At 36.9% G+C, this 13,856-nt stretch overlaps 1 protein-coding gene across 1 annotated transcript in view; it reads left to right on the top strand.

The window, feature by feature from the left end:
• The first annotated feature begins 1,152 nt into the window (after positions 1-1,152).
• LOC140142688 (dynein axonemal heavy chain 6-like) overlaps positions 1,153-13,856 on the top strand; it is a 115,595-nt gene continuing 102,891 nt past the window's right edge. Inside the window, 5 exon segments of the mRNA XM_072164689.1 lie at positions 1,153-1,291; positions 9,323-9,590; positions 10,200-10,421; positions 11,681-11,943; positions 13,364-13,631. Of these exon segments, the coding sequence (XP_072020790.1) occupies positions 9,363-9,590; positions 10,200-10,421; positions 11,681-11,943; positions 13,364-13,631 (981 nt within the window). The 5' untranslated portion in view covers positions 1,153-1,291; positions 9,323-9,362.

The raw sequence follows: 13,856 nt of genomic DNA, 5'->3' as shown, positions 1-13,856 counted from the left end.
ATTAGAATGCATGTGTACCAGTAGAAATGGCCCAGGTTGAATAAAATAAATAAACATATGAATGAATATTTTATTCCCTGGATTATTTTTGTTGGGACAATAATAATGATATAGTTTGACGCTTTGAAATACAGTTATGTTAATCATAATAAAGTTACAAAGTTAAAAAATAATATCGAAATATTGTAAAATCAAACATTTCCCCTCATAAGTTGCAATACAACATATTGAGGAAATTGATATGACAGATTTTTAAACTTTGATATGGAAAGATACCCCAGCCCTGTTGTCTCACCAGAGAAGATGAGCAGAAGTCTTTCTATCTGATGATAAAAAAAACCCTCTAGGTATGATTACGAAAATGTTTTAAATAACTATTATCTACAAAAGTTTTATAACCATGTTTTATATAAAATGTTAACATAAAACGTCTTGTGTTATGATGTGAAGGGTTAATATAAAAACAGGGAAAATCTGTTCCAACTGACCAGCAGAGAACAAAGGATAAGCAATAGATCAGATTAAAATCAGGAAAATATGACACAACCTCCAATGGGGAATAACAAACGTATAAACGTATAAAGTTAAAAAAACTCTTTTAACTTTATTTATACGTTTTGTGTTATTCCCCTATTGGAAATCGATGTTGTGTCATATTTTCCCTGTTTTTAATTGTGAACTTGACTTACTCATTCTTTCATTTCTCTTGACAATTTTTCATTTGCCCACCCTATTCCTTTTAAAGGAATTTTTATTAGAGTTGTCCTTCATTTAATTCTTCCTTGAAAGAGTTAAAATCACTCTTTTCAGAGTGGTTTTAAAGTTAAAAAAACACATTTTCACTCTTTTTTGAGTGGTCTTAGGCCTAAAATGAAGCACGCTTTTGGGGAGTGAGTTTTTCACTCTTTTACATTAGGGGAAAAATAAAGGAAAACCCAACGGGACCCAGAAGAGGAGGAAGAAAGAAAACTTATACCGGGGGTAGATAAACAAATAATCATGGTTGCCAAAGGTTGCCCTCACTGTCCTGCCATGCTAACAAAAACTTTTTTGATGGACTGAACAACAGAGGACGCTGATCAACCAACTCGGCAATGAAACTCGGGTGTTGTTCGGAATTGTCCGGTAATCACCGCGTTTCATCGGCGTCGTTGCCGTGGAGAGAGAGTCAACATGGCGGCCTTCAGGGGCACGAAGTAAACAACGATTTTTTAAATTTATGCAGTGGTATTACACCGTATTTTGATCTTGATTTAACAACGAATGTATTTGTAGCGAACAAAATGAGAAGGTAATGAACTAATGGTATTGTATTATAAGTTAAACTTGCCAGGATTTGTAAGCTTTACTAAAATGAGAATGTTTTTATTAAAAAAAGTCATGAAAGTTGACGAATTCGACACCAAACACTTAACACTCATGAATGACACTTCACTACTATAATCAAATTAAGTAATTCTTGGCCAAACTGGAACACTGTGAACGCTAGTGGCTCCACGAATATAGTGCGGTACCGTACAGAACAGAAGAAAGTATACACGCGCCTTACACTGGCACGCGTACACGCTTATACTTATAGAAAAATGAACAAATTCGTGTACATCGTGGAACATTCAACTACGCTTGTTACTCCGTGACTAATCATGCTAATACACAAGCGTACAACGCTACTCTGCGCGTCCATATATGCGAGGTTATCTGCGTACAACAGCGTACTACGCACAGCCACGCAAAGAGTATGTTCCACGATGTACACAAATTATAGGTATGCTAGGTGAATTCAAATTTGCCATCAAACTGCATCATTTTACATATCAAATTAAAGCCCTTGAGTAAAGAAAGCCAAAACTGAAAACATTTTTGTCATAGCACTTTCCGTAACAAAGTTACATCTTGTCACAAAGATTGACTTTCATCAAAAAGATTCTGCTAGCAAAATTCCCCAAAATGGCATTTAGGGGTGTTTCTAGATCTTAGTCTCATGGTGATAGCAGCTTTTTTAATGGAACTGCTATCAAAATCCTCTAAAATTCCATGTGCGACTTGATTATCACCATAAAAATCATATATTTGGGTCAAGTGAAGTATAGAAAACATATTTATGTAGGTTTCCTTCACCGACCTATTCTCGAAAAAAATTCAAATTTCTATGTAAATATGCATTGTGTTTGGGCCCCGGTCTCGGCGAATTTCGCTGACTAGCAAATGTGTTAACTAAGGTTTGCCTGGGATACCTACAAATTAAATATTTTTTAGTACCGTAACATGGGGTGGCTTTGGACAATTTTGATGTATTGTCGTAAATATTTTTATAATGATCAGTAGAATTCTGAGTTTCATGTTGGGTTTGGCAATTGGCAAGCACCAATATAGGACAGTTCATGCCCATAAGGTCAACTCGAGTTTATTTTATTTTACAATAATTTTTGGGGGGCAAAGTTTGTCCAAAGTCACCCCTGGGTTTGGGGTGACTTTAGACACCATGTAATCAAGTGCATGTCCAAAGTCACCCCGACCTGAAGAGTAGAGCAATGGAGAGGGTGGAAGTAGTTGTGAGGTGGGTAGGAGCACAGAGGGCACTGTTGTGGTAGGGCATGGTCACTGTGGTGTATTTTTAACAAAGTGTCAAATTTTTTTGTATTCATTTGTTATGTCCAAAGTCACCCCGGAAAGGAAGCCAAACCCTGGGGTGACATTGGACACAGCCTGCTTTTAAATTCTTAAGAGTGGCTAGATATCATGACTATCCAGGTAGGTTCTTGATTCATCTGTGTTTACTATCCAACCAAAAGGCTTGAGTTTCCACTCTTATGTTCCGGTGGAGTACCGAAAGTTTGACCACCACAAAAATCCTGTATTTTATGGACCCCGCTAAAAAGTTCTGAAAAACATATAAGATAACACATAATACTGGAAACCTTTGGTCATTTGTAATGTCCATACATTACCACATAAGAACATAAAAAAATATTCTTAGAAATATTAAAAGGTAAAACAGCCTACCGGTACATGAAATAATAGTTTTTCCCATGTGTGTCCAAAGTCACCCCAGTGTCCAAAGTCACCCCATTTTACGGTACACTACATGGACGCAACACGCTTGTTCCAGTTTGGCCAAGAATTACTTAATTTGATTATAGTTGTAGTAACTACAAATTTTGAACGTTTGAGGACTTGTTCTCAAGTTGTAGGTACTCCCGTAGGATGCCCCCCCTTTTATTTTGGCAAGTTTGCTTTAGTATATCTGGTAAAATACTCACTTTAGAAACCTGTGTTACTGATGTATGTCATCTGTGATAGCTAAACTTGTTCTATGCATCAGCTTTTGTCCAAAGAAATATTTAAAAAGACGATTTTTTGAGCGATTTTTATGAGCAGCGAAAAGTCCACTCCCCGACTATGTACATATATCTGATGCGATTAAGCAAATCAGTCGGAACTCAGAAATATTAAATTTTCAGTTTCTTTTAAGATAGTAAAAAGCATTTGCAAAGCTGCATTTTGCAGAAATCCCCATTGAAGTTGAACAACCAGTTCCAAAGATATGAGCAATTAAAGATTTTCCAAAACAAGAGGAAACAAAAAGGAAATATTGCCTTTGTTTGGCTATATCTCAAAATCAATATTTCCGAGTTACGACTGATTTTGCTTGATCGCATCACATATGGTGATGAATGCACGCTAAATCGCAGCGGCACATACACAATACACATAGCTCCTTGGAACTCACGGTCGGAGCCGTGAGTTCCAATTATTGGAACTACTTCACTACAGGTAAAGCTTACTCATGTATTATTAATCACGTAATATTATTATGCAGGTAACAGATCACAGCAGTCGTAAAACATGCCGTGTGATTTCAATTTGTTGGATGGGAGTTTTAGGCAGTAGGCTATAATTTTTGTCAGAATTCCTTAATTAAAAATTAACCGTCCAGCGCGTATTATTTTCCACAACTCTCTAGGCTATGTGCACGCTTGACGTCACGCGCGTAGCCGTAGACGCGATCATTAACGCATAAAAGGAACTTTGCAACAGATTATAGTCTTGATTCAAGCCCGTATTAACGCGGCTGTTTACTCTAGCCATTGTTTCTTTCTCAAAATTGAGTTTTTATGATATGTATGTACCTTGTTATGTTTTTTATAAATACAAGGAATGAAAATCCAGATTTGTAAACTCCAACTGCAATATTTTAAGGATTTTATTTCACTATTCCACTCGTGTTTGAAATTGAAAAGGAAAGAAAATCTTTGTTGTACCAGCAAGGTACATGCGCGCAACATTCGCGTTGCGTATCGCGCAATTTGTTAACGCACAAATACGCCGACGCTTATCTGTATGCGCCGGCGCATCTTATGGAAACACCACGGAAGCACTGATTTCACAAAAACCTAGTGGTCAAATGGCTCCGCTTTTAGCTGATAAAATGTGGGTTTTTCAAGTTCTTTCCCCGATTTAAATATCAAGTTATGAATGGATTTCGCTCAAACTTCTCAAGGGGCTGTGGATTTACCCGATGTTCACATAATATAAGTTACAAAAACGAAAACTGTCGCATTCTCCTGTGAGATTCGATGAAGTGCAAAATGTGACCACTTTAAACTTCAACGGCCATTATTTCAATGTTCATTTTCTCGCTAAAATGACGATTTAGGTACACGATAACTCAATAAATACAGCATCTATAGGTAAGCAAACATGATCATCGTAAAAGCATGATCGACTCAAGAAACGGTTTTCATTTTTTTATATTTTGGTCTATTTCCGATTTTGGGCATCATTTTGTGCAAATAGGCGTTTTTGAATTTTAAAAGTTCATTTTGATGCCTTATATGGTCAATATCTCAAAAAATAAGGCCAATATCAAAAAAATAAAAAACGTTTTTGGAATGGAGCCTCAAGATTGAGCTAAAACAAAATAAAATATTTTGGAAAGAGTGTTTTTTGTTATGATGTACCTAACAAATATTGCCAAAAACTCACTTTTTGTGATTTTCTTCAAAATTGTTGTTTTTACCCCAAATCTGTATTTATATTAAGATTTATTGATGTCTTGCCTTCATAAAATGTATACTTTTATATGTTTTATGCGAATAATTACAAAGTTATTGCACTTTTACTACATGCATGTCTGAGAGTACACAGCCACCTTAAACACGTATCCACCTGGCCTGGGTCCACATACTGTATGTTTACAGCCAACGACGGTGATTGATTCTCTAGTGATGGGGGTGCTCAAATATAGGTCTTGATCAGTTTGTATTAAATCTCTGAGATTCCAGATTTTATGTAGACTACAAAATATTATAAAATAGTGAGATGCCGCTGAATATTCATGACTTTAGCCATCCAATCATGTACCAAGATCTTGTTTGTCATTTACTCGCGCCAGTGGTGCATGCACGATGTGCAGCACAACTGTTTTGACCGCAATGACAGCAAATGGGCGGTCTGATCATGATCGTACAACCACCAATGAAAACAGCATATTTCGTCAATGCATTGCCAATTGGGTCATTTACATACAAACATTAATGAGCTAAACAAGTTGTACAAGACGGTTGATCACGCCTTCACGGTCTGTAAAATCATGGAAGATATTCTGCCAGTGTCAATAGGTGTGAGTGATCGCTTCGCTTGCCAATGGTGCCAAATATAAATGATTGATCAGTGCAGAAATTTTGTTGATGTTATTGGCCGTATAAAGCGGCCGGGCTTGAGGAAATAAGCTGGCTATCGTATATTGAGACCGTCTTGAACAAGACTAGCAGTAGGCATTTGGTCGGTCGGTCGGTCAGCATTTTGCCGGGATTTGGCTGTTCCATCTCGCACCCGGACATGAGGACACTTACTGTTGCACTCAATGGGGGAAAATCACAAAACATGTCAAAAAAGAAATATCGGTACCTCTTCAATTTGATGGTGAAACATTTCAAAAAGTTTGATTTCCTATCAGGCAGGGGAATAGATAGGGTTAGGATGTTCATAAAATTTTGAAGAACTTTCAATATTTAATAAAAGTTCTTTCATTTGAAAGATAATCAAATTACTTAGATAATAAGGGGTCAACCATGTTTCTAGTGCATATACTTTTGAAGTTACATACAAAAATATGTCACCAAATTGCCCAAAAGTTTTTTTTATCTTTTTCGTCCATGTTGGAACCATTGGAGTATGGAAGAAATATTCATTAACTGACTGAAGTAATGCCACAATTTCTCTGTTTGTACCGGGCATTTTTCGACACAGAGATTTCTACAAATTCGTCCAAAGGTTACCAAAGGGTTTGGGATTGCATTTTTAACTGTCACTATTCCTTCGGAGTTGAGGTCAGACAGGGTCTAATTCTGCATAAAACCGGCAACGCTTATTTCTATAGATCTGCTGCGCATTCAAATTGCATTGTATTGCATCGTAATTTCATTTGTGTCTATGCTAATTATGTTTACACAACATGAACTCACGTGTTTTCAAGCAAATTCGCCGATAATAGGTGATCAAAAGCGATCGGAATGTTACAAAAGTACAGATCGCATTCAGCTTACTTCATATGAGATGATCTTTGGAAAAATACAGCATAATTTGTCTTGGTGTTTGCGGAATGCCATGCAGTAAAATATTAATACGCTATGGCAATTCATGATTGACAACTAACAATCGGCGTGTCCTTCCTAGCCTCCACTGTCAATTTCTTATCCACTCACTAATCCTCACAAAAGCTTTGTGTTGATTACGTAATGTGTGGAGGCAAATTGCAATAAGTACAATGAAATAATGAGTAGGGCGGGCTCCGAGGCGGTTTCTTCTTCATCTTACGTAACAGTATTGTTCTCCAAAAAACCCGGAAGCTTGTTGTTTGGAGCTCTAGCTGAAATACAGCAAGATAATGTAAGATAGTAAATGTAAACCTGTATTTTAGCTAGAGTATCTCGAGCTAGTTGAGGTCAACTAAAAAGTAGACCATTTTGAGGGCTGTATTTGGTGTACATGTCACGTTTTGAACAGAGTAAAAAGCGACCATACATTCAAAGATTTGCCATACCACCACGCAGCAATACTGCATATTGCTGTATGACCCACACATAGAGCCCCTGTACAAACCAATAGGGATTTCTCGAGGGTGTCCCCTTAGATTGCGTGAGAAGTCTAGCCAAGAATTTGCTCACCGATAGCTTCACATTCTAGGCTAGAGACCATTGCATTCAAAATCTGGTTGGATTCGTTGAAGCAATACACATTGTAAAGCAATGAAAGTTCAGACTTCAGAAGTTAACACAGCCGATCACAACAGGCGATTGCATCAAAAATGTTGCTAAAATTACACTTCAGCACAATTTTAGCCTGCCCAAAGTAGGCAAATCTTGCTCAAAAGATACAGTTGACTCATCGAAATAAGGGCCGTCCATAATTTTTCGCCAATTTCACTTATGTACAAAGCGTAAAAGCGTCGTAAGAGGGAGGGAGGGGTAAAATTCTGGGCATGTGTACGTAAGAAAAATGGCGATTTGTTTGAGCAATAAAAAAATGAAAGTGAAAAATTATGGTATTTTCCAATATATTTTTTATACATAAGTTATAACCAATTGACCTAAAATTGTTCAATTCGTTTTAACAATTTCTATAAAATTGTTCAATTCGTTTTAACAATTTCTATTACATGCCATGCAAACAATGATTTCTCTTTAATTTTGAATCTAATATCATGCACAGTAGTGGTCCTATTTTACATTATGCTTAATTGATTTCATACCAAAATACTTAAAAAAAAGTATTTTCTATCTGCGCTAGGATCAATCGCAGCAAAGGCTCTAGTGTGGATTGTCACTGTTGCGACAAAAGACATAAACCCCATAGTTTAATGGCAAGAACATACACCAAACATACCAAAGGGATGTCCCCCTGTTCGATGTGACCCCGGGGATTCTCAATGGAAAATCAATGGAAAAGAGAGTATAGGATGTTCAGCAGATTTTGGAGTGCATTAGTCATTTAGTTTAGATTCCGGCTGCATTTTAATTTATTGATGGCTTTCGCTTTCATGAAAATATGGTTTTAAAAAAGTTTTTTCAACATTTCTCAACTTACGTATCTGTTAAAACATTAATCAAAACCAACTGCCCTCCTGGAACACTAATATAACCTTAACCCCAAACCTAATCGAACCTTTAACCTGAACTCTAACCCCCCACCTCAACCCAACATCTCAATTTTGCTATTAGTAGTAGGCCTACTCGTGGAAATCTTTCGCCATTTTATTTGTACGTAACTCGAGGGAGGGAGGGGGGTAAAAAGTTACGTACGCTATGTACGTAAGTGAAAATGGCGAAAATTATGGACGGCCCCTAACTTTCATCCAAATTTCACCATTAACAGAATAAATAACCTCCGGTGCACAAAATTGCACCGCTGTCCGACCGAAAAACAATAGCAAAGCCCTCTAGCATCTTTTGCATAACTATCGTATGCAATTTCGAAGCTAGAGTTCTCGAGTAACCCTTAGACAGACGTGTGAAGTGCAATCATGGATGGAACAACCCTTACTCGAGAACTCTAGCTTCGAAATTGCACACGATAGTTACGCATTCGATGCTAGAGTAAGTTGCTATCGTTTTTAGGTCGGACAGCGGTACAATTTTTTGCAACATAGAATATATTTATTCTGTTAACGTGGAAAATTGGAAATTTGGTTCTCATCCGGATGATTTTTATGAATTGATGTGGGAGGGAGGGAGGTTTTTTTTTTTTAAATGTAAAATTAGCATTGTTAGTAATTATTAGTAATAGAAACGGTGATCGGGGTAAAGAAGGCCATTTTTTTTTTTTCAAATGTGATATATCTGAGGGATATGGCCCTCTTAGAGAACACAAAAAGACTTGAAAGTGATCCTTGTTCTCTAATAAGCTTGTTTATAAAGTTTTCCGAAGTCTTCAAATTTGTTGAAAAATCTATAAAAAAAAAGTCAAGTCAATTAAAAACATTGATTAATTCCTGCTAATTCCACAGGGAGTTACTCAAGAGGAAGAAGATGAATGACCATTTTGACAGATTTTATGCATTTTCTGCATTTATCCAAAATGATGAATGTATCTCTCCTTTCTGACATTCTTGCGCCCTTTCCGCTCATCTTTTTGTGTGACAGAATAATGCTAATTTTATGAAGGTGTGATTTCTTGTTTTCTGATTATATTTAGATTATATTGGGGGATTAAAACACCCTATTGTGGTATGGTAGCTGTATAAGTATGTACCATGTTTGCAGCGGGAGTTGTTGTAAAAAAAAGATAAATCTGTTTTATTTTTCATACTTAATCTCAACAGGTAGTTTTGCAAAGGAAAATTTTGAACTATAGCCAACACAATGAACGGGGTCCACAGATCACCGGTCAGAGATGTGAGTGGCAATGGAACACCAGATGACCAAAGCCTTGGTCTTCCTGGTGTTGACCAAGAGAAACTAATCAGTAGACTGTATTCATATGCACCCAAACAAGTTGGTGTCAACACAAAGGCATTGAAGTTTAACAGATTAACACCTGCTCAGAGAGTGACAAGGGCCAAGCCTACTCAAGCTAAACTTGAACCACTGGTGAGTTGAGGAGTAAAGATAAACGATATCATATGCTAAGTGACTGAGTGACAAGGGCCAAGTCTACTCAAGATACGTGCAGGGAAGGGAAATACGTGTGAACTATATCATATTTGTTGCTTAAAGCCATATATTTTTCACAAGCTTGATTTGTTGGCATATTTGTAATGTTAACACATGTTCCAACTTACACCTAATTGGAATCAGCTAAATTGGATGTGTATGTCAGGTAAAAAGAGCAGCTTCGCACATTAAATCCCCCGTAGAACTCCATGTTAAACAGCCAAAATAGCCAGTGTGGTTTCTTTCACGTTATTTTGTTATTTCGGCTTAAAATGGACAGAAACCTCTCCTGACAGTTATTAGTATTACTAATATTATTTCAGCACTTTGAATAAGCATCAATTAAAGTTTGCTGGAAATTGTATATTATGGCTTTAAAATCCAAATGCGATGTTCTCAAAACTTTGATCAAACTTGCTATTGCAGCCACTTATTCAAAACAATTTGAAGTGAGACTTGAATAATGCCCAATTCAAAATGAACTGTTGAATTTGAATGACAATTTCAGAAAAGTAACAACAAAATATCCAACTTATTGTTTCACAGCCTGGGCTAGCTAAATTTCAAGCACACAATCAGCCTGAATACAGGCGGCGTAAAGCAGCTGAGGAGCTCGCCAAATCACGAGGAGGCAGTATCCAACCAGAGAAAGGAGATGGTGAACCTGATAACAAGAAGACAAAAAGGAGCATCTCAGTGGATCCATTGGACAGACCGTCCAGTGCATCACCTTTGCCTGATCTACCGGATGATCTCAAACAAAAACAGGTAAAATCATCAATGGTGCATTGGCTCTATGAGTATCCTACAGGGTGGATATGTGCAGAATCTGTATTGTATAATTTTATTGCGTTTCAGGTAATATACATGAGGCATAATGGAATTTCCAATAAAGTTTCTAACATGGTTTAGTATTACAGGAATTTGGGAATCAATTCTTGTAAAAATTTGGTTTAATTAAAGTCAATATAAAAGTGTATGCAGTCCAAGCTCTTTTATCTGGCCATGATGGGATTAAACAATGTGAATTATGTGTGATTCAGCATTAACTGTCTCACCAAAACTTGGACAACAAAAGATTACTCAATATAGGGTAATAACACTAAAATATGGCATTTGAGTGGTGAATGCAACATATAGGTATGTGCTTCTACTTGCTTCAGAGCATGAAATTAAGGTAAAGCATCAAAAACATGTTTTCCTGAAAGATGGCATTTGAGTGGTGAATGCAACATATAGGTATGTGCTTCTACTTGCTTCAGAGCATGAAATTAAGGTATCAAAGCATCAAAAACATGTTTTCCTATGAAGATTTCACACCGAATAACAGAGATCTGTATAAAAGAGGTCGGGAGAAGAGAGGATGTACATGTATGAAGTTAATTTATAAGATTATATAAATCCAGGAAAACTCCCTTGCAAGGATCAAGATTCACATAGTTTTCAGTGAAATTTTAATCTTTTATAATTTCTTTATTTTCATTTCATTTTAGTTAACATAATTTAGGGCGGAAGTTGGTTACAAGAGCTTTTTAAGTGTGGGAGTTATGAAGGATAACAAATATCAAAATCCCATAATTCATTTCTTGTTTGAAAATGATGTCCTGTACACAAGCTAATTATCGAAATTAAATCTAAATTATCCCTAACTGCCCAGAGCAGCTGAAAATCATTCTTCGGGTTGTAGTAACACTTGAAAGTTTACTGGGACTTTTGGCGAATTTCCCGTAATGCTGCTGGACTACTTGATCTTTTGGTTCACACAGAATTTGGGGTAATGGTTAGCAACTTGCTACCTTTACCAAATGAGAGAGTTTGTGATGGATCCACTTTAAAGTCTCCAGCTTTGCCGGTCTAACCAAGATAACATGTTGATGGGCAACATAAATGGAGGATTCCATAGCTGAAGTTGTGGAACTTTAATACACAAAACTGTCTTGAGAGTTAGGGCTATAAATGTTTTAAAGATAAGAACATAAAAAGGGAAGTTATATGAAATCTTGTTTTCTCTATGTGAATCTTTTCAGGAGTCTCTCAATGGCCATGCACCACTGCGGTCACCAACCCCACCTAAAGATCCTAAACCACCTAGTCCTAGACATGGCCAACAGAGACACCAAAGAGGTACAACAATCACGCTACCAGTAGCACACCAAGGGGACACCTTGGAGGGGATGTGTGACATACAAGAGATTATACGCATCATGAGAGAGAGACCTAAAATGGGGTTCCTCTATATGACACCAGCAGTACCCAAGTCATCCATTCACTATCACCCGTACAACCTTCAGTAAGTGCCAATTATACAAATGCATAAATTTTACTTTCTCGATAAATGCAACATGTTTTGAGGGGAAATAGTATATATTTCATGCACAGACACAACATGAACAATTTGAAAGCAAAAAGTGTGTCTACAAGCATTCAACATGCATGTGATGCTGTAAACTACACCACACAACTTGACTAGGTAGTCAGTTGCTAAGGTTGAAGCTTCTGCGAAATACGCTCACACATTTGATACAACTCTTGGCACATACACTTTTGTCTGAAAATTTAAAAATAGCAACAGTAGTTCCAAGATGGTTGATGATTATGATTGCTCATCTGGTAGTAGTCGCAATCATCCAACACCGAGGGACCAGTAGTTTCACTACCATACTTTCCTGGACAATAAACGTGTTGTATTTCTTTTATTATACCGCAGTAATATTTTCACTATCACATGCATAAACAATTTACACATGCGTACAAAACGGCTTTATTATAGGTCTGTGTATGCCTATACCGATCTAAAGATTTGGATTGCAGTCCAGATTGCTCATTTGATGAGGCACTAGACTCTTGTGGGTGTGGGTATGAGTTCATGTCCCAGCAGTGTTTACTCTTGTGAAAAAAAAATGTGTGGATCTCATCCTGGCTGTGAAGGTTTATTGTGGTACATCTAGGGTGTGCTCTTAGTTGGAAGACTCTAAGTTGTTGTTAAATGGTTTATGGAGTGCAGGCCAGAGCCTTGGTGATCAGTGAAAATCTTAAAGTGTGCAGAGACCTTGTGGGTTTTGTGAATTTAAATCTATGAATTTTTAAATTTTGCATTTTGACAAGTTTGGAAGTAACATTGAATTTCTGGATTCTTGATGTTAACTTCCTGCAAAATACAGGCAATACAGGCAATTTGTAAAATAAAGTATTAACAAAATTACGTAGTTTACCAGTATATGCACGAGTGGTACTGACAATAAAGCAGACAACTAACATGTTTTATCAGTAGTATAATTTAAGATTTGTCAAAACAAAAGCTATTTGAGACCTAGATGATTTCATTCTATCGCAAGCACACCCCTACATGTGTTTGCCAGCAAACAGAGACCCTGTACTGGACTGGCAAACAAGATCATGCTTTTTTTCTGATATTCTGTGCCTAGCCGGGGACGTTGACCTGGTTTTACACAAATTATACACACTTTTTTTAAGGCTATCAGCCGTTGATTGATCTTTATATCAACAATTATAGTGGACACAGTCTCAAATATGCTTTTTGCAGTCAATTGCACATCATAGCTAAACAAGGATGATCCCCGGTTTTGAAAATGTTTTGAAAATGAAGCCACACAGACTTATTAGAATGGCAATATGTGATAGGTTGGTTATGTATACAGTTTTTGTTAACTAAAATTCATCATTTGTTCATTTGTATTTCCTTCTCCCAGAATTGTGAACCATAACAACATCCAGCCAGCTGATTACTACACCATCAGCCGGAAAGGAGTCACAAGAATGAGGAACAACGAGGCTGAATTCACAGAATTGGATCGCTGGGAGCAAGAGTATAAATACTACACACGACTGGTCAAGATACCCACATTTGCCATGTTCCGTAAGTGGAAGGCATTTACAACATGGCGCAAGAATGTTTGCTCCAAAAAGATTACCAGTTGTAAGAAACAGCTGGAGGAGAATCTGTTTATTGTTAATCCGGTAAGTTATTCCAGATATGCCTTAATTCCTTAATTTTTATAACAAAACCACTAAATATTATCATCTGTAAAGTTTGTCCATTTCTTCCTCAGGAATCATTATTCAGGGATTGAGTTTTAAGGAGTGCAAGTGCAATCGCACATCATAAATCACCTTTCCGGATGCCATTTATAGCACACCTCCATTGCTTAACTTCTTACCGAGTGCAATTTAAAAAGCACACCT

Source organism: Amphiura filiformis, chromosome 20 (genome assembly GCF_039555335.1).
Source record: "Amphiura filiformis chromosome 20, Afil_fr2py, whole genome shotgun sequence".
NCBI classification, from domain to species: domain Eukaryota; kingdom Metazoa; phylum Echinodermata; class Ophiuroidea; order Amphilepidida; family Amphiuridae; genus Amphiura; species Amphiura filiformis.
This window is presented reverse-complemented; position numbering and strand designations above follow the sequence as displayed.